Raw genomic sequence first — 24,714 nt, 5'->3', positions numbered from 1 at the left:
TGCATTTGAAAAAAAAAAGTCTTACCTTACAAATATGCCATGGGTTTCCTTTTGCTTCGTTGAAATCGAGGTTGAAAGTGGATCTCAAGGCTGAAAAACAACCTCAAGGCTCGAACACACCGGTCGTCATTTATGGTGGCGGATCGGCGATCAAGGGAGGGATTTAGGGTCGCCAAGGAGAGAAGCAAGGGGGCTAGGGTTCGTGAACCGAATGTGGGTTTTAGGCTTTGATTTAACTTTTATAAAGACTGAAAACGAGCCGTTTAGAGCCTATTGCAATGGCTTCAAAACGGTGCCAGATAGGTGACCTACGCAACCCGACCCGAGTACCTTCAGATCCGCGTGTTTTACGGTGAAGGGATATTTATGCAATTAGCCCTCCCTTTATGCTGACATTCAATTAGGGCCTATTCATATTTCCTTTTATTTTAAATTTTTCCTAAAATTTGCATGCTATTTCAAACTTAGTTCAATTTAAACACTGCGTTTGGAGATTTGGGAATTTTCATTTTAGTCCTTGTGTGTTTTCGCATTTTATTTTAATCATTAATTTTGTTTAATAATTTTATTTGTTTGTAAATCACTCCTTGATTTTGTTTTTACTTCAATAGAGTCTGTTTTTTAAATTTTAGTTTATGTGTTTTATTCTTTATAACTTCTTCATTATTTATCGTTTTAAAAATTTTGTTTTAACATTTTATTTTTCGCTTGATCTCGCATTGTTTTAGTGTTTTTGTTACTTTCTTTTGTATATTTTCTATATTTTCTCAATTTCACTTATTTTAAATTCTCTTTATATATTTCTATGTTTTAAAGATTTATGTGATATTTAATTTAAATATTCTTATACATTTTCTATATTTTAACATAATTTAGCTTAAAATTTTTTATTCTATGTATATATTATTGATGCTATATTATTTTATGTATATATTTTCTTTAAAAATCTATTAATATATAATTTATTTCCTATAAAGACCCTATTTTATCATATATTTTTGTTTATTTCAAATACTTTTATATCTTTTTATTATTTCATATATCAATTATTTATATTAAGTTTTTTTCATATATCATATATGTATTATTTTGTATATTACTTACTTTATAATATTTATTTTAAAATTCATTTGTATATTACTATTTAATATATATAATTTATTTTTATCTTTTACCTATTTTAAACTCTTATATCTATTACTTGTTTTAAAATTTTTGTATTGTTTGTATAATGATGTTTTCAAATTTTCTTTCTTTTATATTATTCATTTTATTTTATTTTAAAACTCGTTATATTCTATTTGTGTAATTTGCTTGGAATTTCTTTTAAAATTGGCTTTTAATTCATTAGCCTTCGGTTATTAATATTAGTGTTTGTATAATGTATAACGTGTTGCCATTGCATGTACCCTAATTTGTTCCTTTGAGTTTTCTTATTATTTTTTATCATTCATGTAATACTATTGCTACGTATTTTTATTTCATGCTCGATACTATGCTTGTATGTTTCTTATTATCACATCAAGTTTTAAATTCCAAATTTTCACCCAATATCGATTGCCTTTTATCCTTAAGTAAACTAAACGAATATATTTCAAGTCCGCTTTTATAATCGCTCCTATTTAAAACTTCTCAAATCAAAGTACTATTTCATGTTTAGTGATACGAGAAATCGTGTTCTAATGTCTTGGGTTTCGATTTTTCGCTTGATCGAATAACTAAATATACTTTCAAATTTCGTCCATGTTTTCTTAAATTAAAAACAATGCAATACTCCGTGTTTGGAAATTCAAGAAATTGTGCCCTAACGCACGAGTTTGATTTTTCGTTTGACCAAACGGCCAAATATCCCTTTGAGTTTTCAATGCATGAGTTTCAAAAATCAAGAGATTGATCTTGATTCTGAGGGTTTAAAAGGTTGTGTCCTAACGTGCTGGATATGATATTATTTTCTTGGGACAAGAGAATCTTAACATCCAATTCAAGTTATTCAAATGTTTTTTAAGAGAAATTATATTTTAAAATCTTTCCAAATTTTCGACATTAGGACATTAATTAATCAATTAGGTATCAATTTTAGGCGCTATGAGGATACCAATCCTTCCTCGTCGTAACCGACTCCCAAACTGTTTTCTTGAATTTTGTAAGCCAAAATTAATATTTTAATAAAATAAAATATTTTACAAGATAATTCAATCACATTTAAATAAAAGAATTAGTGGCGACTCCACCATCCATATTTTTTAAAATAAAATGGTTTCAACACCTGCTATTTAATCTTGGTTCTTAACTACCTTCTTGCTTCAACACAATTTGTGACATTACCACAATTTGTGACACTCCGCTTATATATTGCTCGAGTTTCAAAGCAAAACCGCTACAATGTTATAGTGGGTCACGAGTTCCGATTAATTAAATGAGTAAAATCGGGCAGCCATCGCAATTTTACAGCACTTGTATTTCAGAGTCTTCACCGTCTACTCTTCAGTAGCTTAATTCCGATTGGTCTTTTTACACGGCTGCCTTGCGGTCTGGTTTAATTCTCTGTTAATTTTTCTCTTCATTTCTCGGATCTTTTGCCTACTTTCATTTTTTCCTCTCTGTTTCTTTTCAAATGTCGCATGCCTGATCTCTGTTTTTCTGGCCATCGATACTAGATCCAGTAAGTGTTATGGATGCCCAGATGTCGATCGACAACGCGCTCATTTAAGAATTCAAGTATCCTCAATTAATACTTGTAATCTTTGTTTATTTCTGTGACTGTTCAGTTAGATTTCTTCATCAAATAGTTTAATTTTGCAAAAATTATATGCAGATTTCATTTTTTTTATCTATCCATTTTATTCGGTAAAAGACCTGCAAATTCTTTGAAGAAAAGAGGGGGAAAAAAGAATTCCTTGTAAACTAAACGAGAATAATCTGGAAGTTTACTTTTTTTTTTCTTTTGAAAAAAATAGTCATCATGCATTTATTTTTCAACTCTTCTTCAAATTCAAAGAAAACTTTGCTCTCTGTTGCGTATGAACTTCTTAAAATTTTTTGAAGACATTCAAATCTGAGAGAAGAGATGGGTTTGAACTCAACCTAAATACCGACTTATAAACTCTTGTAGTTGTTGGGGGTATGTTTTAAATTAAGAAAAATATTTAAGTTTGACCGGTGAGATATCTTGTTTCCTTGAGCAAAGCATTTTTTATTTCAAAAGGAATAAAATCGCGCGCGAGCCATGCCAGCTCTGAATTTAATCGTTGGGTGATCGCGCGATTAAGGAATGTAGGCCGCCGGTGTGTGGACATGGTTAGAAAAGCTGGCTGAATTTTAATGCACAACCGACTTACTCCTCCTATAAATACTAAATAGGTTCCTCATGTCTTTGGCCGTCCTTTGCAAAAACTACATGATGCGTCCCTTTTTGTCGTCCCGTTTTCAGTATTCAATGGAGCCGTTAAAACGACATTTCATTTTGCGTAAAAAGCCGAAGGTATGTAGGAACTCTAAACTCTTTTTACAGTTGTGTTTCGCCTTCATTATATTTTCCAGCTTGTTCTAACACATCATCAACAGTCAAAGGTTGTAACATGTAGTTTAAAGCAAACATGAAATAGTTGTCTTGGCTAAAATTGATAAGATCCTTAACTTTAGATTTAGAATGAATTTACGTATATATTTTCAGGAATGTGATGTAAAATTGATATATTAACTTCATGTAGCAAATTATCTATGCAAAATCCATGACATATAGGTAGATTTATGTAAAAGTAGAATTCTTTAAAGACAAAATTTCCTGAATGATTGATATTACATTAAGAAGTATTTTATGCCATGCAATTGTTTTCTACTAAAAACAAAATTTAGGGTTTCCAACTTAAAATCTTTTTAAAATTTATTGTGAACTTTAGTTTCATTATTTTTGGTAATGTCTTTGCTTTAAAATTATGATACAAAATTTAGTAATTAGAGATTGATATTCGTTTTGTTACTTAACTTTGCTCTAAAGTTTGAATTATGTTGGGAATTAGAGAAAGATGAAGTCAACAAAATACATGAAGAGTTTTGAAAGGTTGAAAATAGATATGAAAAAAATCAGCAAAGAGCAGCAAAGCATCAAAGAAGGGCAAGGTCAAGTTGAAGCAAAATTCAATGCTATCGAACAAGAATGCAAGCAGCTTTGCGACGAAATTGATCTAATGATCCGATGCAGTGCCAACACTCAAATCCGACTCCGCCTGATGTTCAGTATCCTCAAGGCAAGACAACAAGCCGATTTCGGCACTGCTGCTCAATTAACTGGAGTACTCCGGTAATGTTTTTGTTTTGTTTTGTTTTCAATGGATAACTTTTAATTAATGCAATTTTGCTAAAATTAATTTCAACATTTTGCAGTGAAATTGTGGGCAGAGATAATGAGTACAAAAGTGAAGAATCTGGAGTCCGTACTGATGTGCAGGGCAAACATGTGGTTACTTAATGGACTAAATGTGAGGTGTTAACGTAGGAAGTCATGTTGATTAGATTTCAAGCATTTTTTCTTGTATCATTTTTAAGCTATGGAGTTGAATAAAAATATTAGACTTGGAGGGTTGTTCCGAGTATGGTCAACACAAATTCTGGCTTTGTATAATAAGTGTAAAAGATCAAAGTGTGAGTTTTATTTATGTGTAAGGAATTTATTGAATAGAAATTACAGCTTAAGGCATAAGAAATGACACAGGGTGACGGTATAGTATAGCACCAAAGCCACTCGTTGCCCAACATCTCTATGAGGACATCAATAGTCGGATATTAAAAATCCAAAAACTCTACGAGAATTAAACCCCAGGCATTTTTTCGAAACTGAACTACACAAATTAAATAATTCAAGAGTAAAATTATATACAAAAATGATTTGAAATTTACAGTGTTTATCGGTGTTGTCTGACATACTAGTGGCACCGCCACTCATCATTAGCCAATCATCAATTTTTAAAAAAAAATAATTTTTTTGGGTGTCGTCACTATGTCCAGCAATATCAATATGTATTTTTAAAAATACTAATATTTCTTATGGTATTCATGGTGAAAAAAAAATTATTTTGGTGCTGCCACCGTTTTAAGTGGTATTAATTTTTTTATCCACCGTTGTATTGAACAATAACATAACCAAATTTAGAAAAATGATTTTTGATGTTGCCGATGTATTAAGTCACACCAGTGACACCTTTTACAAAATTTATTTTATATGGTTAGAAAAAAAACAAGGAAATGCGGGCTAAAAAGAGAAGCTCCAATGACAAGATGCAAGAAAAGAAGCAGAAGAAAACAAAATGGAAAAAAATATATATACCTAAAAAGTTTTTGCAAGAGTAGAGAAATGAAGTGAAGACTCTCATAAGAAAATATATTGTGAAAGAAAACTGAAAAACTTAAAAAATTTTGGATACTAGTTAACAAAACCGATAAGGTAAAAAAGAAAGTAAATGGATTGATAAAAGTTGTTAACATTTTACATATTTTCAGGATTCAAAAAAGTAATAATTAACATAATTAAGTCTAGAAAATCTGGAACCAAAAAACATTAATTTCTTCTACTACACCACTTAACGTAAATAAATTGTATTCATTATGTTAATTATTACTTCTTCTTCTTTTTTTTTCAAATCTTGAAAGGCCTTTACCTCTCCCTCTCCCTCTCCCTCTCTCATTTTTCATTTTCGTTTCAGAAAAGGGTTTACCAGAAAAAGTTTTCAACAATCCTCTCCCTTTCTCATTCAAACTTACTTTTAATCTTCTTATTAAGCATTCATTAATAAACTTAAGAAATTTTTCAAAGTTAAAAAAATGGGTCTCTTTCTCTTCCTATTATGTCTTCCTCTTCTCTCTTTCAACCTTTTTTTTTTTTTTTTTTTAAACTTCCTCAAGCTATACCTTCAATCTTCATAACTCATCATTTTTATAACTAAAAAATGCATTTAATCAAATCCAAAGTTACCAAAGAAACCAAATCTAACCTCCTTTCATCTTCAACCTCATTTTCCTCTTTTGACTTTCCTTTCTTTCTTTACCATTAATTCATGTGTCGTTCATTTGCTCTTTTACCTTGAAAATTTGGAAGAAGAAAACATTAGTTTCGTTTAATACTCTTGCAAGTAACTATTCCATGTATATATTTATTTTCCATTTTGTTTTCTTCTGCCATTGGGGCTTTTAATTTTAGCTTGGATTTTTTCTATTTGTGTTTTGGTTCTTACAATGTTCTTTTTTCTTCTCTTTCATTATATTTAAGATTTATTTTTTAATTATAAAAAAATTTTTAAAAACAATCACCAGTATTACTTGACACACCGATAGTAAAAAAAAAAAAAATTTGATAACGGTGTCGCTTGATATGATAAAGGATCAAAACTTTTTTATTTTTAAAAAAAGATGTCGCCTAACATGACGGCGACGCCGTGATACTTGTAAAAAATACAACTATTTTGAAAAATATATACAGGTGCCATTAGACACAATGACAACACTCGAAAACTTTTTTTTATTTTTATTTTATTTTAAAAGTTGACAACTGACTAATGATGAAATCAACACTGACGAAGATCATAGATTTCAGTTATTCTTATACATGATTTTACGCTTAGATTATTTTCATAATTACTTAATTTGTTTGAGTTAATTTGGAAAAAAGACCTTAAATCCTACTGAAAAAGAAACCCCTAGGACCCCAAGACTCAATTTGAGTAGCGGTCAACCTACTGGGATATTTTTAAATATTAGTAGCACAAATAATAAAATTGAAAGCAAAGCATGAACTTTTACTAGCTAAATAAGGGTAAAAGAGAGTAATAGAGTGAGCTTAAACAATTGAATTGAGCCTAATAGAGAGTAATTGAATCAGCTTCAACAATTGAATATTTATCTCAACTCCAGCTTTGATTCTTTGGATTGCGAATTTGAATATTCATATGTATGATTTATGCAAATTCAGATATTATTCAAATTTAAATTATAAAATTATTAGAGTATATACTCAAAGATCTCAATTATTAATCATCTGAATTTGCATGATTTTTTGGATAACATATTCCAATTCACTAAATGAATAAAAAGAATTCTACTAGATTTTAATTTGAATTTTGATGGATTTGGATATCTCAAAAGTGATTGCAAATTTTGATTTTTTTTCTATATGAAGAATGATAGTATTTAATTTGAATACTAATACTTAGATAGTAAGTGGATAACAACCAGATTTGAATTAATTTGAGTAATTTAAAGGGTTAAATCACTTTTTTTTTGTGTTTAATTTTTTTTGTCTAAGTTATGAATTGACATTGTCCCCATATTGAGACATGAATTTTAGCTTTCAAGCTTCAATATGAAAATAATTGTCTAATTCATGTTCTAGTGTGAAAATAATTATAGCCTAATATAAAAAAGAAAATTCAAATCCTAACATAAAAAATTTCCAAATTCAAACCTAAATAGTAATTTAACCCTAATTTAAAAGATGCATCGACCATTCCTACCATCTTTAAGTGTGAAATTTATCGAATTAAACGTGCTTTAGAATTTAGAGTTGAGTTGAAACTCAAACATATTCTAACCAGTTCAACTATCTTGTTTGTTACCTTCAGGATTTGAAGTAGGATATAAAATGAATTTTATGGACTAAATTTATTTAAAACCATTTTCTTTTCAAAATTAAAAGTATTATAAATTCACTTGTTTGAGTTAGGGTTATAAGTCAATCAGCTATCATTTTAATGTAACAATTATGAAAATATCATTTTATATTTAAAATATATTATATTATTACGAAATACTTTTGCCTTTTATGCTTTTAATAAAACTAAGAAAAATTGGATTTAAAAATTGAACCTATGCCACTAACATCTATAAAACCTCTAAAAATTTTGTTATTTCTTTTACGCTTTTAATATTATTACACAATATTCCACCCACATCGTTTGTATATTTTACTAACTTTAAACTCTTGTTTAAATTAATATCACGAGTCAACCGAATACCAACTCATTAGTTGAAAATTATTAAAGTATCAACTTTTTACAAAGTAATAAATATCATAACATAAAAAACTGTCTTTTTCCACAAAAACAATTTTTATGCATTTGTAAATATAAAATTGCTCAACTTAATTCAAGAACAAAATAAGCAAGAATCGAAATAATGGATTCATCTCATACATCAAAGTATTTTGCAATAAAGACTTTCGCTTTTATTTTCAATATTTGGAGTTGATACATTAGATACGATAGATCATATATTGTAAATTTTCTACTTTTCTTTTCTTGATCGGCCCTCCCCTTTTATCCTTTCTTTTGTGCTCCTTAAGAACTAAAGAACTAAACAAGTAGATTTCTTTCTTATATCATATTGATAAATGTTATTGTAGCGACGTAAAAATTTCACTTTCTTTTGCTTTCGGTCACTAATTAAGGCGATTATTTGAAAATTTAAAAATCGACTTTTGATTTTATTAAAAAGGAGTCGCCATCGATCTTTTTCTAGGTGTGACCGACACCTAATAAATCATCCTTTTTAGAAAAGAAAATTTATTCTTGCACAAAAATGAAGGCCGAATTTAGGTCTACGTCAAAAGCCAGAGTAAAGTTGGGTTCGGGAGTCGGTTACGCGCGAGGAAGGTATTAGCACCCTCGCGACACCCAAAATTGGTATATTATTAAACACGTGTTGTCTTGATTTTCAAAAATACGAACTCAATTTGACGCTTAAGTGTGATCCGATTGAAGGAAATGAGAAGTTGCAAGTTTTGGTTTTTAGAAGGACGTCCCTGCTTTTAACACGAGCCGACTAATTTCACCCAACATAGCGATGAAATCGATGACTTAATGTTAAAATCGGTACATTGCCTTATTCTTAAAATTAAAATATAAAAAGTTTCTAAAATGATAGTAAAAATCTAAGAATATTATTGTAAAAAATGCTAATAATGATATGAATAATAAAATATATAAAATATTAAATATTAAAATATTAAAAATCAAAATATCAAAATATTAGAATAATAATAATTAATATTGACAAATAAAAATAAAATAGAAATAAAAAAGTGTACATAATATATATATATTAGAAATAATAATGATATTTAAAAACAATACTATTAATAATACTACATAAACATGTACATATATAAAAAATAAATACGTGATAATATTAAAAATATATACATAATATAGTGTTAAAAATACATACATAATATAGTTAAAATATATACATAAGATAACATGTAGAAAAAAAATATATGTATATAAATAATATAGTATTAAAGATATATGCATAAAATAGTATAAAAATATATATACGTAATATAGAATTTAAAATATACCTAATATATTAAAAGGATATATATAATATAATATTAAGAAATATAATAATAACAAAAGGAGAGAGAGAGAGAGAGAAAGGGTGGGTGATTTCCACCACAAGGTCGCCATCATCCGGTCACGGATCGCCACGATCATTGCTTGCCGCCACCAGACACTAGAGTTTGACCTCAAAAAACTTTTTCGGTAAAAATGGGTAAGCTTCCTCCTTTTATTTTTTTTACTTTCGTATAAAAGAAACAAAATAAGATTGAAAGGAAAACAATAAGTAAACAAAGAACTTAAAACGAGAATAGACAAAGAAACCTCTTTTGCTTTGATCTTTGATTAATCTCCAAAAAACTAGCTTCTCCAAAACTAGCCTTTACAATAACTCTTCTCCTTGATTACTTTAAAAAGAAACCTCTCTAAAATCCTTTACAATAACTTTCTCTCCAAAAACTCTCCAAAAAATCCCCATATACAAAATATGAGAAGGCTTATATAGCCATTTACAAAATATTTTTTATTGTTTATGTCTTTATTTGTAGGTACAAGTGGTGGTGGAACAAGTGTGGTTAGTGGAGTAGGTAATGGAGCAAGTGTGACTAGTGACTTTGGCGGTGGAAAAGGTGTGGCTAGTGGAGTTGGTAGTGGAAAAGGCTAAGATTTAGTTGAGAAAAGTTTAAGTTGTGGGCTAGGGTTTTTTTATTTTGATTTGGGCTTAGGGTTTGGGCCATTGGGGTTTTGATGTAAATTGGGTTTTGGGTAGTTAAAATTTTGGGTTTTGGGTTTAATTTTGGTGGGTTAGGTAAGGCTAAATTGGGTTTTGATGTAAATGGGCTAAAATTGGCTTATAATAATGCCCTCTTTGCTTATTATCGTGTAACGAGAATATAGCAAAGATACAAAGAAAGGCCAATTTTGCCCGGTCTTGCTAAGTATGGACTTCTTTGGTGCTCTTCTCATCCAGGTAGTCTCTTTCCAGTCCATCGCATCTTGTAGCTTTGGTTCAATCCATCGCAAATTCGAGATATGCCTTGTAGCTTCAACTGCTCCAATGTAACTTCAAGGATATGAGATTTGTGGCTTCGATCCGCTTCATCGTAACTTCGTAAAGATAAGATCTACAACTTCAATATGATCTTCTATCGCTTCAGTGAGATAAGGTTTTGGTCTTCTCTCCTGCCACTTTAGAAAGGCAAGATCTGATATCCTCGATCAACTCCACTGTAACTTCAGGGAGACAAAATCCGGTGTCTTCAATCAGCTCTAATATTAATTCTTTACTCGGCATGTGATCCTGAGCTCAACTCATTTCTCGCAATATGAATTGACTCCTTAAAACTAGACATAAAAAATGAAAATTGAAAATACCTCAGCGTGTGACCTGAGGCCCAACTCACCTCCCGCAATATGAGTTGAATTTTCTATTCGAAGAACGACTTACGGGTAAAAGTACATCGTCAGATAAACTGAACACACTGCATGTAAGCTCATAAGAGCTAATCCAATTAAAATACGCCAAATAGAAGCTCATAAAAGCTAGTCCACTCAATACATGCCAACAAGCTCATAAGAGCTAATCTACCCGAATCACGCCAAATGTAAAGTATAACGCAAGAGTTCGCAACAAATGTTATGTAACGACCAAATTTTGACTTAAAGTTAGGTACAAGGATTGACCGGTCAGAAATAGTTGAGAAAATTTGAAATTTACTAAATAGGATTTTAAATATTAAATTAGGAAGTATTTAGACCCGATAGAAAATTAGAAAATATTTTCCAGATAGAAAAGATTTAGATAGAAGCTTAGACTAAATTGAAAGAGTATAAAAATTGTTGTGGTAGAAGTAGAAATTCAGAAAGTTAGGAAACACATGTGGTAGTAGAAAGGAAGTAAGGATTAAAAAGAAATTTAACCAAGTGAAGTATGAGTCATCCTAGGAATTATAAAAGATGAGTTAGGATAAAATGGTAAATAACCAAGTAGATATTTTAATGTGTAATGATGATGGGTAAAAGTGTAAACATGGATGGCTTAAGGACTTATTAGCAAATTGACCATTTAATAAGAAAAAGTGAGATATTTTTAGTGGAAATGTGTAGAAAAGTGGAGAAAAGATGAAAGATATCATCTTTTCCAACATACCAACTGTCACTCACCGCCCAAATCTATCCAACTTTTCTTTTATTTCTTTTATGTCCTTTCTTCTTTGTTGAACCATCCAAGCTCCAAACTTTCATTTTTCTGTGAAATTTGTTTAGTAAAAGTTAAAAAGAAGACTAGTGAGCAACTTTATTGCATGAGTAAACTTCCATAGATGGGTTAAAAGAGAGAAATACATGAGTTAAGGTTTTAGGTTTTCAAAAAGTTAAGGTAAGGATTATGGAAATTCTCATAACATACATGTTTATTTTCATAATCTAGTATAGAAAAGTTATTTGATTTTTAGTTTTAACTTATAAATGTTATATGTTGTTATGAAATTGAAGAAAAAGAGAAGAAGTTTGAGAACAAAAGTGAAGGGAAAGGAAAAGAAGTAGTTAAGGAGTAAAAGAAAAGAAAAATTCCAAATTTTGGTTGTAAGTACTTCAAGTAATAATTTTGTTTAAGTTATATTAATTAGGTAATTATGTTAATTAAGTAGTTAATACTAAATTAATGATATCATAGTAAGCATTTAGTAGGGGTAAATAAGGTAAATGTTATGAATGTTGGCTTTGGTGTTCCATTATATGATGTATTGTGGTGATAATGAAAAAAGACTAAATTGAAAGAAATTAAAATATGTTATGATATTATGAATATGTGGAAAGTGAGTTTAAATAAAGTGATGTAAAAATTATAGTGTTGTATGTGGTAAAATGAAGAGAATTTACAAGTTTTAGTGTTATCATTGTGATCAAGACTAAATCGTGAAAAATAAGAAGTTATATTATTTTTTGTCAAGTGAATGAATAAAAAGATTTAATAATAAGAAAATTCCATGTAGATGAGTCCCGAACTATTGGGATACTGATGGCATGCTATTGAGGAAAAATTAGTGCTCTTATCATATTATTTCGCACTTCTGTGCTTATCGTTGTAAAATTTGCACTTTGGTGCTTATCGTAATTATTTTGCACTTCAGTGCTTATCTTTATTTGCACTTTGTGCTTAGTGATATATGATATGCATTAACAATGCATTATTGATTTCTTTCCGTATATCCTAAGTGTTCAAGTAGTCTACATTAGGCTATAGTGTTTTAATTCAACTATTATTAATTATTGGGTTATGGTAAGTAATGGTAAGTGTGATTTTAAGAAAAATATATTAAACTTTAGATACTAATTTTATGAAAATTATATGTCTATAAAATAAATAAAATTTTATTTTATGTTATTATTAATAGTAGATTTAAAAAATTGAAATACTTACTAAGTCTTCACAGACTTACACGTTAATTCTCTAACGCGTAGGTGAAGTAGATTCGATTGGGATAATATTGAGGTCGTGTGCATCCCTCTCATCACCATTCCAAGAGGCAAGGTCAGTATGTATGAATTTTGGGGTTCGTATGGCATGTACATAGGTTTTGGTATAGGTGAATGTTACATAGACTAAAATGCAAACTTTGGAAACCTTTTTATTTTGGTGATCTAATGGTATATGTTGTTAGCTTTTGAAAGAAATTTATAATAGCTTAACATATGCATGCATATATGATGTTATTATATAGATTTTATGGTGAATTTTAATGAATTTGAGGGTAATTGAATTGGTTTGGAAGTGTTTGAATGCTTTGAATTAGTACAGGGGGCTTCTTAGCAATTTTTCCATACTATTTTTGTGTCACAATAACCAAAAGGTATCGATACCTTGACCTAAAAAAAAAAATTAGAAGCAGAGAGCAATTTTGGTATCATTTTTGAGGTAGGTATCGATACCTTCATCAAAACTTGAATTTTTGGAGTTCTAAATGCTATTTTGATATCGTTTTTGTTTAGCGGTATCCATATTTTTCATAAAATATCGATACTCTTTTTTAAATATCGATATTTTTCCCCTGTTTTGAGTAAAAAAAAAATTTAAATCATTTCTAAACGCAAACAAACATCCATTAATAACCTCGGATATTTATATTAATAATTTTTGAGTTAAATAAGTTAAAACACTATGTATGAATGATTGAATTATAGAATGTCTAGCCAAAATCGCTTTGGCGCCAAATGTAATAGTCTTACACCGGGTCCATATAGTCGGACCGGGTATAGGGGTGTTACATGCTAAACCTCCGTTTACTTGAGTAATATACAGATATCTCCTTCCAATACCATCTTTACTCCAAACTCTCGTAATACACCAAAACACGAATGTACTCTATCCCGCGTTTAATTCAAACCAAGCATCAAATTCAATATTATAACTCAGATAATGATTCATTTCCAACAATGGAACATATATATTGTAACACCCTTAACCCATGTACGTCGCCGGAACAGGGTTACGGAGCATTATTGAAACTTTCAGAATATTTTTCAGATAATTCACGTAAATTATTATTAATTAACAGAGATTATTCATATCGTCCCTTAAATGGACCCTCGAGGCCCAATACGAGCATTAGAATCAAGTTGGGACTTAATAGAAAACTCTAAAAATTTTTCGTGAAATTACACAAATTTTCTAAGTTACAGAGCTCACATTCCCGTGCGGTCCAAGGGACATGCCCGTGTGACCCTAGGACACGCCCGTGCTACAGGCCGTGTTCAAACCTGTGTAACTCTCTGACTTGTGCCACATGACCAGCCACATGCCTGTGTTCTAGGCCATGTAGCACACACGGCTGAGACACACACCTGTGTCTCTGCCCATGTGCTCAAATTTGAGCATTCTGTTTCTCGAATTAAAGGTGCAGGGCACACACGGCTGAGACACACACCTGTGTCTCTGCCCATGTGCTCAAATTTGAGCATTCTGTTTCTCGAATTAAAGGTGCAGGGCACACATGGCCTAACTACAAGCCCATGTACCAGGCCGTGTGTCACACACGGTCTAGACACACATGCCCATGTGGACAAAATAAAGCTATTTCTAGCTTCATTTCTCACTCAAAATCACACCAATGACCTGCACTTAAACTCACATCTAAATACCAAACATCTCAAGCATTCAAATTAAGCAAACTCTATCATTTAACATGGCATATCATTACATGCATACATGTTTATAATCTTACCTTGGTATATATTCCATATGTTAGACATAATTTGATCAACCATTTAATATATATTTAGCTACCATAGTGTGACATTACAAGTGTATCAAAACAACCATTACTAGCCATTCTAATGGCTAGATTACAAACCACATATTTAAGCCATCTATGGCCAAGTTAGCCTATACATGCCATTATACCAAAATGATCTTACTATATATATACCCAAAATAAACTAGTGGATAGTGTGATGATGCTCAACCTTCACGAGCTTCCGAGCACTATAAAACAGAGAAAATAACACGAGTAAGCATTACATGATTAATAAGTTCATATAATGTAAACTAAACTTACCAATCCTGTTTATTAAATCTAAGCATACAATATCATGTTTTCCATCAACTTGGAAAAATTGCCTAAACACATGCATTCAATCAAACATGTTAGTCACAAATTTTTCATATACATCAAGTAAACATAGATGAGCTCAACATGCAATATTATTTCAAGACATTATCATTTCATCTCATAATTCTCTCATCATGCCAAAAGTTTTGTCCATTGAATCATTGAAATTTCGATGGATACTCAAGTAGTACACTCAAGGTGTACAATTCAATAACCCGTCAATTCTTATTCAAGAGTACCCCTTTAGGGCATTTAATCAAAGAACACATTCTCGAGCTACATATCGTATTATAGGATTACCAGTCCAGTCTAAATCCTTTATGTAACGTATGCTTAGGAGAGCTCAATTAGGATTACCTGTCCAGGCTAAATCCTAATTGTAACATATGCTCGAGAGGGATATATCAAGTTTACCCGTCCGAGCTAAATCCTTTCTATAATGAGGTCAATAGGATTACTCGTCTGAGCTAAATCCCGTCAGCAACAAATGCAGGACCTCATGTATTTCAGGAAAGCACATATATTCATTGAAATTCAATATTCAAACAAGACTTTACCCTTTTTCCAACATTCACGAACATGTAATCATTTCATACATTTATAATATTCACATAAACATAAATCATATTGCATACAATCGTAACATTCAAGTTAACATATTTACATGCTCGATTAAGTTACAAAAACTTACCTTGACACTTGTTCACGTAAATAATCTACTAATCCGAAACCTTTTCTTTTCCTCGATCTAACCTCGAATTTGTGTTGTCAGGATCTATATAAATAACTTTAATCATCAATTTCAGACATTTCTTATTTATTTGGACTCAATTTACATCCTAGGCAAAATTACTATTTTTCCCCAACTTTTCCATAAATTCTAATTTCATCTCTATGCTCGGAAAATGAAATTCATGCAATTTATATTCCAAGCCTAACTAAAATTTCAATATAAAATTTACAGCACATATTTTCTATAAATTTTAGCATTTTTCATCAATTTTACAACTTTACATTTTGGTCCCTAAATCATGTTTTCATCAAAATCACTTTGTAAAAGTTGTTTATCTATCAATAACCTTTCATTTTCTACCATAAATTTTAAATTTTCAGCATATTCATCCATGACCTAATCTTTATACTTTGATAACTCTTCAAATTGATCCCCCAAATAGATAGATTAAGCTATCCCGATTTCAAAAATATAAAAATTACTAAAAACGGGATAAGGAAACTTACCCAATGAAGCCATGAAAGTTTCTTCTCTCTCTCCTAGGGTTTTCATGTATTTTTGGGGAAGAAGATGAGTAAATAAGATGATATTTTCTTTTTCATCTTTTAATTAATTAAATTATTTCAAATTCCAATTTAGTCCTTGCCCTTTTCCTAAATTTCCATGGATGAGTCACCAAAATATCTACATACTTTTCTTTAATGGTCTAATTCCATATAAGGACCTCAAGTTTTGAATTCTATAGCTATTTAATCCTTCTAGCTACTAGAATTTCAGGATTTTATCCTGAAAAAAATCAAATCCAAATCAAAATCCTGAAATTCAGGATAAAATCCTAAAATTCAGGATAAAAATACTGATGTGGCATAAAACTATTGGAAAGGGATACAGATGACGTGGCGTCACTGTTTCATACAATCCTTTCCCCTCAAGAAAATGGAAACCAAATTGGAGATATTTGGGAAAGAAAAATCTCCTCAAGGTATAAACTCATCCAGATGCTACATTTGCAATAAAAAAGGGGAATTATGCAAAAAACTGTCCCAACAACAAAAAAGGTGTAAAGATGATCCAACAGAATCAAAACAAGGCTGGAATTCAAATAAAAAGAGATGATGATCTTGAATCTCTTTTCTCGATAAATGATGAACCAACAAAAAAGACCCTGTATGCTATTCCAACTTATTTTCTAGACAGTAAATCTGATTTTTCAAACTCATCCATTTATATGATGACTGCTATGTAAGCACAACAAACCTAGCACCAATCAGCAGTTGCAAAGGATATTGTACCAGTGCCCTAAAATCCAGTGAAGATCTATTTAGACAAATGTAGTAAGCCTATTACTGTTATCACATTTCTTGATACTGGAGCTACTGCTACAATCATGAACCCAGATGTTCGTCCATCAGAATGGTAGAGATCTCATACAACATTCTTCAACTCAACAAAAAATTATCCATTTGCAACATACTTGAAAAGTAAGCTCATTACTATCCAATTTTTCCCTAGATGTTCTGTTCAAACAATTGCTCTTGGATCCAAGCTTCTAGGAAAATATATTGTCATTGGATTTGATCTTTATTCTAAAGCCCAACGCTCTTGAGAATCCTTCAAGATGGACTTAGATATAAAACCCAATTCCAATCATTTTGCCAAGACCTAAATTGTTCACCTTCCAGTTAGACAAGATATACCAAATAGTCCAAAACTCAAAGACCTTGCTTGTACAAATTCCCATACTGAATTTCTCTTCAAATGCTCAAACCCTTTGTGAAAAATTCTGATTTATTCATTTCTTTACCATTTAAGAAGAATAAAGACATAAATCCTACAAAAGCCAGCCATCAAGGAATGAATATTGAACATCTCAACCTTGTAGAAAAGGAATGTGAAAATCTTCAAAACCAAGGATTAATAGAACCCTTAGAGTCACAATGGGTATGTGAGGCATTTTATGTCAATAAAAGTTCGAATGATAAGGAGAAAACTCAGATTAGTAGTAAGCTATGAACCCTTAATTTTTCCTTTAAAATGACAAATTTCCACCGCCAAACAAGAAGGCATTGTTTTCCAACCTAGCCGAAGCTAAAGTCTATTCTAAATTTGATCTCAAAGCTGGATTTTGGCAATTGGGAGTTATTTTAGAAGATAGGCCAAAAACAAAGTTTTGCATTCCAAACAGACACTACCAATGGAAGTAATGCCTTTTGGACTAACAACAAGATCATCCAAATTTCAAAAGGCCATGACTAGGATTTTTAGCCAATCATGAATAATGCCTTGGTTTATATATTGATGATATTCTCTTGTACAGCCCAGATGAAGAAGCTCATTCCAAGTTGCTTGATCAGTTCAGTTAGCTCGTATTCTAATATGGAATAATGATCTCGAAAAGAAAATGCACATCAACAAGTCAAAATAGAATATCTTGGAATGAATCTCAAAGAAGGAAATTATTCTCGTGGGCACACATTGCTGAAAAACTTCTTGAGTTTTCTGATGAAGATTTAACTAAGAAGTAAGTCCAACAATTTCTGGGAGTTGTTAATTATCTTGGAGATTTCATTCCTAAAATCTCTAAATACATTAACCCTTTCACCAAGATGTTGAAGAAAAATCCACCTCCATGGAGCATGACTCAGACCAAAATAGTTTAGATACTGAAAAAAAAGTTACAAAACCTACCAGCATTACAGATCCCCTCTAATGGAAAAAGAATCCTTCAAACAGATGCAAGTGATAAATATTGGGGAGCCATCTTATTTGAAGAACTTGAAGGGAAAAGATACATATGTGGATTCAAAAATGGAAAATTTACTGCTACAAAACTTCATTACCATTCCACATTCAAAGAAATCCTTATAGTCAAGAAAGGTATTTCAAAATTTGAATTTTATTTAATTGGATACCATTTCTTGGTCAAGATGGACATGTCTTCTTTCCCACAAATGCTCAAGTTCAAACAAAAAATTGTTCCACATCCTCAGCTCTTGAGATGGGTTGAATGGTTTTCTAAGTATTCATTTGATGTTAAACACATTAAAAGAAAGACCAGTATTTTAGCAGATCTTTTAACCAGACCAACAAAAGAAATTATGACATTTAGAACTTTTCAACCTGGGCCATAATGATGTACGGACTAGTAACCCCATCCTCTTCAAAATCCTTTGTACAAGTTTTTCCCATTTCACCTAACCTAAATCCAGATTTTCCTCTAAAAGTTATGAGGTTAGTTGAAGAAAAAACTTTCCATCAAAAAACCAAAGACATAATGTTTGAATATCAACTCCAAATTTTTACAAATTTTGGAGGTCTTGTTCTTAAACCATTTGGTGTTCATCCTGATTATCCTTTTATTCATCCTATCAGATGGATTTGTTTCACTTAAGTCCCAGAAAAATTAAAATGGTTCTTATGGTATTTTACTCATCTTTATCATATAGCCATCCGATTCTCTGTCTCAAACCTTAAATATTTCCTATGCAATGCAATTCATGGAAATATCCAAATGTAATATCAAAACCTTTTCACATTCTTAAGTGGTTTCATCCTCTTGATCAGTAGTTGAATATGATTACAAACGAACAAATAAGAACTCCTGGATATGAAGTTGTGATCATTTTCTATAAACCACAATATTTTGTACAGTGTGGACGAGCTACACAATTAGGTTCTTTCCAAGCTGCTTGGATTCATAGAATCTGTCCAGATGAAGTCACATATTCTGATAATGAATACAGAAGCCTACAGAAACATCTTTGCCAGCTTAATTGAACAATCCCATTTGAAATCTGACCTTCTCCAAATTTTGATGTTTCTTGGGATACCGTGCCAGATTGTAACAACTCGATTTAGGGCCAAAACAGAACAGTAATTTTGAAACCACGAATCTAAGGTTGAAAATTTTTTGATTGGGTGTTTAATTTGATGTTTATGACTAAATTGAAATAGGTGAAAAATGTGTGTTCTAGTTCATAAAGTACTTGATTGAAATGTGGGTTTTAAGTAGAGATCCTTAAATGGAAATTAGACCATTATACTTTATATGGACAAAAATGGGCATAAATAGGACAAAATTTTAAAGAAAGGCCTTAAGGGTATTTTTGTCATTTGGTAATTAAAAGAAATAAAATGGGAAAAATAAGCCAAAATTTTGTCCATCCATCTTCTTCCTTGGCCGAAACTTGTATGTTCACCATAGCTAGGGTTTTTTCCAAGCTTTCAAGCTCAATTGTAAGTGCATTCAAGCCCCGTTTTTAATGTTCTTTACATTTTTGAAATCCTCGTAGCTCGATCTACCTATTTCTACCATTATTTCGAGTTAGGGTTTATGTTTAAAAATTTACCCATGAATGATATGCATGTATTTTGGTGTTTGATGGTAGAATATGAATGTTTGAAGTTAGAAGAACGATCTTTTCTAAGCGATTTTAGCGAAAAACGAGCAAAAGCAAGATAATCGGTAAAAATACCTAATGTTCATAAGTACATGTTAGAGTGAGAATTTGATGTTTCCATAGAAGAGAAAAATGTTCAGCATCTCATAAAACATAAGAATAAGGGCTGAAATTAAATTTCCGAGCCTAGGGACAAAATCATAATTTTGTAAAAGTTAGAGGGCAAAAACGTAATTTTTTCCATAATGTGATTTTTGGATTGAAATAGATAGTATGAGTGTTAAATGAGCTAAATGTGTTGTTATAGATCAAGAAAGGCATGGAATCGACCTCGAACGGGGGAAGGAAAAGATTTTGGACTAAATTGTAAAATTTCTATATTTTGCACCGAGGTAAGTTTGTATGTAAATAATACATTATCTTTATTTATGTTTTTATGTTTCAGCATATTTTATATATTGTAGCTGATTTTGAATCATAATCGACTATTAGAAGAATGAAAATAAGTATTAGAAAGTGAGATACTTCCTGGTTGAACCTTCTAATCGAAGATACGATGGTATGTAGCTAGGTCACATGTATGGTGCCAAGTGCACATCATGTGTACAAGAGAGCTACGAGATACTATGTGGTAGCTATGTGACAACCCGCTTTAGACCCTAATCGAATGGTGGTTTGAACCACTAAACCGAGTCGAAAAATAATTAAATATTATTATCTGTGTTCATTATATGTGAATTAGCACATGTGAAGATTTCGCATTTAAAATGTGATCGTTTGGGTGTTTAATTAATAAGAAAGGATTAAATTAATTTCTATGTTTTATTATGTGAATTTCCATGTGTGAAAAAAATTTTAAAAAATTTGATGCTTTAATTTTGTTATTTGGATGTCAAATTATAAAAGGGACTCAATTAATAAACCATAAAATGTGATAGGTAAAAGTTGAAGTGGCCAAATTGTATATGGATAGTATCATAGAGGACTTGCATGTCAAATGGACCACTATGATTATAGTGGACGGTAATGATGATGAAAAATTTGGCATTTTGTGTATTGTATATTAGTGAAATAATATTAAATAGTTTTATATTAGAAAACCATGAATTAATAATAGAAAAGGGTGATAAAACAAAGTTTCTCATTTTTTTCTCCCATTTTCAAACTAAACAAGAAATGGAAGAAAGAACACCTAAGGCATTCGCCATCTTGTGTTGGGAATTAAGGTATGATTTCATATGTTTTTCTTTGGATTTTGAGAAATTTAAATTGGTTTTGAAGCTCCTAACATGACCCATGTGTATGATTTTGTGTTTGTGATGCATGAAGCATTCGATCATGAGCTCAATGGGTTACATTGTGTATGTTTTGATAATTTGTAAGGAGAAATGTTTCTAATTGAGTATGAACAAACTAAATTACCATATGTGGCTCAAATGAGCTTGAGTAGTCGGCTAATGAAGTTAGTTGAGTTATAATACTTGCTTAATAATGAAAAGAACATGAGCTTAATGCTCAAATAGCATTCGCTTTGGACTAAGTTAAATTAGTTAGAAAATGAGTTCCAAGATAGTGAATTATGTGTTAAAAGAGGATTTAGGTTGTATATACGTGTTTAGATTGAATACAAGAGGCTATGTTAGCTAATTGAGGATTCGCCATAGTATTATAGTGAATAATAATTTAAACAAGGGTTTTAATTGTATGATAGGTTTTCGGCTATGGTTGATTGGATAATAAATTGGTGTGGATGCTTTGAATGAGATATGTACAATTATAAGTTAAATTTAAGGTTTGTTAAATTTGTCCTTATCATTGCCGAATGAGTTTAATGGCTAAAGAAAATTGTTAAGTGCTTAGTTAATGTGCATTCGGTCATTTAGGATGAGTATACATTTGATAATGTTTTGATGCTTTGAAATGGAATTTAATTATTAAATGAGTTCTAAGCTTGTTGAATTTTGAGATGTGATTGGGAGTAAATTTGACATGAGCATATTTTGCTAATGACATATTGATAAATGTTGAGTTATGATACCATGATATTAACTTAATTATCAAGTTGTCGAATGTGCTTATAAGTAAGTGAAGTTATGTTATAATTGAACTAAGTGTGGCTAGTAAAGCCTATTTAGTTTTCTTGCTATGTTTGACTATAAATATGTCTAAGTGATTCTGATTATAGCATAACGTTTAGTTAAGCATAATTGATGCTTTAAATTATATAGTTGTATAATCGAATTTGTTTCGTTGAGTGTTACTTTGTTAAAGGATTTTTATTATTAAGCTTAAAGGCATTCGATCATGAGATGGATTAAGGTGAATAAATGTTTATTTGTTTGTTTGAATTAAGATCAAGAGAAAAGGAGCTAAATTCGAAAGGGGAAAGCAAAAGTAGTTGTTTAATCAATCCGTAATTATGCAATGACATTCAAGGTAAGTCCTTAAGTAATTAAATTTAATTTGTTGCGCGCTTAAGATTTTATATAATATGGTAAGTAATTATTTGACCTTTACAAGTTCGATTTGCAATAAGTATATTGAATTTAGGCTATAATGCCAAATATGAAATGGATGATTTATGTATATAATGTGGCCGAATGACTATTAAGTAATGATGTGAAAATGTGTAATATGTGTATACAATTTTATTGTACTTGTTTGTATAAAGTCGAATGTGAATTGAATGGTATATATGTGATGACTGAATAGCTATTATGAAACAAAGTCAAAGAATGGGATATTTGTATAATAGATGAATTGTGACTATTGTTCCTACTTGATCGAGGTTGTGTGTGAAATAATTTGTGAATATGGTATATAGCCGAATGGTTATTAAAAGTGAAACTGGGATAGTGAAAAGATTATGTGTTCTTTGTGTATGATTATTGAACCGAAAGTTAAAGCGTAGGTGTACATTTTGTGCTTATATTCAATGAAGCAATTGAATTACTAATGTGATATGTTATGTGAAATGTGTTAACATGTGAATAAATATTCAAGACACTGAAATGTATCCGGCTAAAGTCCCATGAGCTTCGTGTTGAAATGTATCCGCTAAAGTCCCGCTGGCTTTGTGTTGGTAATATAATTTCGGTTTTATACCTAGTAGGCCAAGTGCCGATGAATTTGATAAAAGCATACAATTACAAGATCCTACACTAAGATGACAAATTGAAAGTGTATTACATATTAAGTTGGCGTGTATGTATCATGTACTCGTATGCGATTTTGATTTGAATTAAATTATAAATGTATAAAGTGATGCATCTGTGAATAAGTGTTATGACTATAAATGTGATCGTGATACATTTGGTAAATGTGTGAAGTTATGTGAAATGATTCTATGTTTATATTCAAATATAAACACTTGGTCCTTGTGGAAAGGTTTGTGGAAGTATATGATTTTATTTTTAGGTGATTACGATCATGGAAAATTAAATGTGAATATGATATTGTATTTTATTCGTTTCAATTGAACTAAAGTTGATAGTGAAGCATTTTTAATGCCTATGTTATATGAGTTCGATCTTGAATGACATGATATACATGTTTAAATAATTTGAATGCAAGGAATGTGTGAAAGAGCAAATTTGTAATAAATCTGCTTGGGACAAGAATGAAGAGCGTGATTTTGGAAAATCACCATAAATTGTGGAAATTAAATTAGAAGCTGAATAAATTATGTAATTAAATCTTAATGAGTCTAGTTTCTTATAAAATAAACCGTGTTAGCAAAAGAATTGTAGATAATGAGATATTTGAAGTGGCGTGAGATAGAGTCAAAATTAATGAGTCTAGTTTCAAATGAAATAAACGAGAACATATTTTGAATTCTGTACAATGAGAAATCTGATTTATAGTGAAGAATGGTCAGATTAGTCAAACAGTGAAACAGGGGAAAATTTAAGAAAAATCTGGTATTGATTGGTCGAACCAAAAATTCAGAAAATTTTAGGGATATAAGATATATGAGTCTATTTTCAGAGAAAATTAACGTCACATGATTTGGAGTTTTGTAGCTCCAGTTATAAATAATTTAGTGACTGCTGCTTAGAAAGACAGCTTGTAGTGATTATGTGATTATGTTGTGAACATTGAATAAACTTGGTCAGATGTATGTAGTCCATGTGAAAATGAGACGTGATAAATAATAGATAAATATATGCTATATGTGCTTGACATGTGACCTTGTGGTTCCATAAATCAAACATGGAAAAATATGACATGTTTTGGTTGGTATGTAATGGATATGTGCAAGTTTTGTTCATACGAATGAATTGACAATTATCACACGAATTTAAAATCATAGTCATAAGTTATTTATAAATATAAATAAGTGAAGCTTCTTAATAAGGTTATATGAACTTAAGAGTACTATGAATGTATATGTAATTGAGATTATTATTTTTCAATTCGGATTAGTGTTATGGAATTCCATAATCATTGAAATGATTTATTTGCTTAAGGCTTACTAAGCTTTCAAAGCTTACTCTGTGTGTTTTTCCTATGTCTATAGGGCTTCAGAGAAATTGCTTGGGTTGGAAGTCGAGGAGATTTCATCACACTATCGAGTTATCATGTAAGTAGATAAAGTTTGTATATCATTAAGGTTTAAGGAATGTATAGAATAGACTAATAGTGGA

At 30.6% G+C, this 24,714-nt stretch overlaps 1 protein-coding gene across 2 annotated transcripts; it reads left to right on the top strand.

Moving 5' to 3' along the window:
* Positions 1–2,310: 2,310 nt before the first annotated feature.
* Positions 2,311–4,703, top strand: LOC108463109 (uncharacterized). 2 transcript variants are annotated; one of them, XM_053024760.1, is made up of 4 exons: positions 2,311–2,737; positions 3,431–3,481; positions 4,020–4,300; positions 4,384–4,703. In XM_053024760.1, the coding sequence occupies exons 2-4, from the start codon at positions 3,437–3,439 to the stop codon at positions 4,466–4,468; spliced, it is 411 nt and encodes a 136-aa protein (XP_052880720.1). In that variant the 5' UTR covers positions 2,311–2,737; positions 3,431–3,436; the 3' UTR covers positions 4,469–4,703. The 2 variants fall into 2 exon arrangements, with proteins under 2 accessions (XP_052880720.1, XP_017618548.1); XM_017763059.2 differs by lacking the exon at positions 2,311–2,737 and having other exon boundaries at positions 3,206–3,481.
* The last annotated feature ends 20,011 nt before the right edge of the window (positions 4,704–24,714 follow it).

This window comes from Gossypium arboreum, chromosome 13, assembly GCF_025698485.1.
Source record: "Gossypium arboreum isolate Shixiya-1 chromosome 13, ASM2569848v2, whole genome shotgun sequence".
In the NCBI taxonomy this organism is placed as follows: Eukaryota; Viridiplantae; Streptophyta; class Magnoliopsida; order Malvales; family Malvaceae; genus Gossypium; species Gossypium arboreum.
Note: the sequence above shows the minus strand (reverse complement) of the source record. Positions and strands in the feature narration are given on the sequence as shown.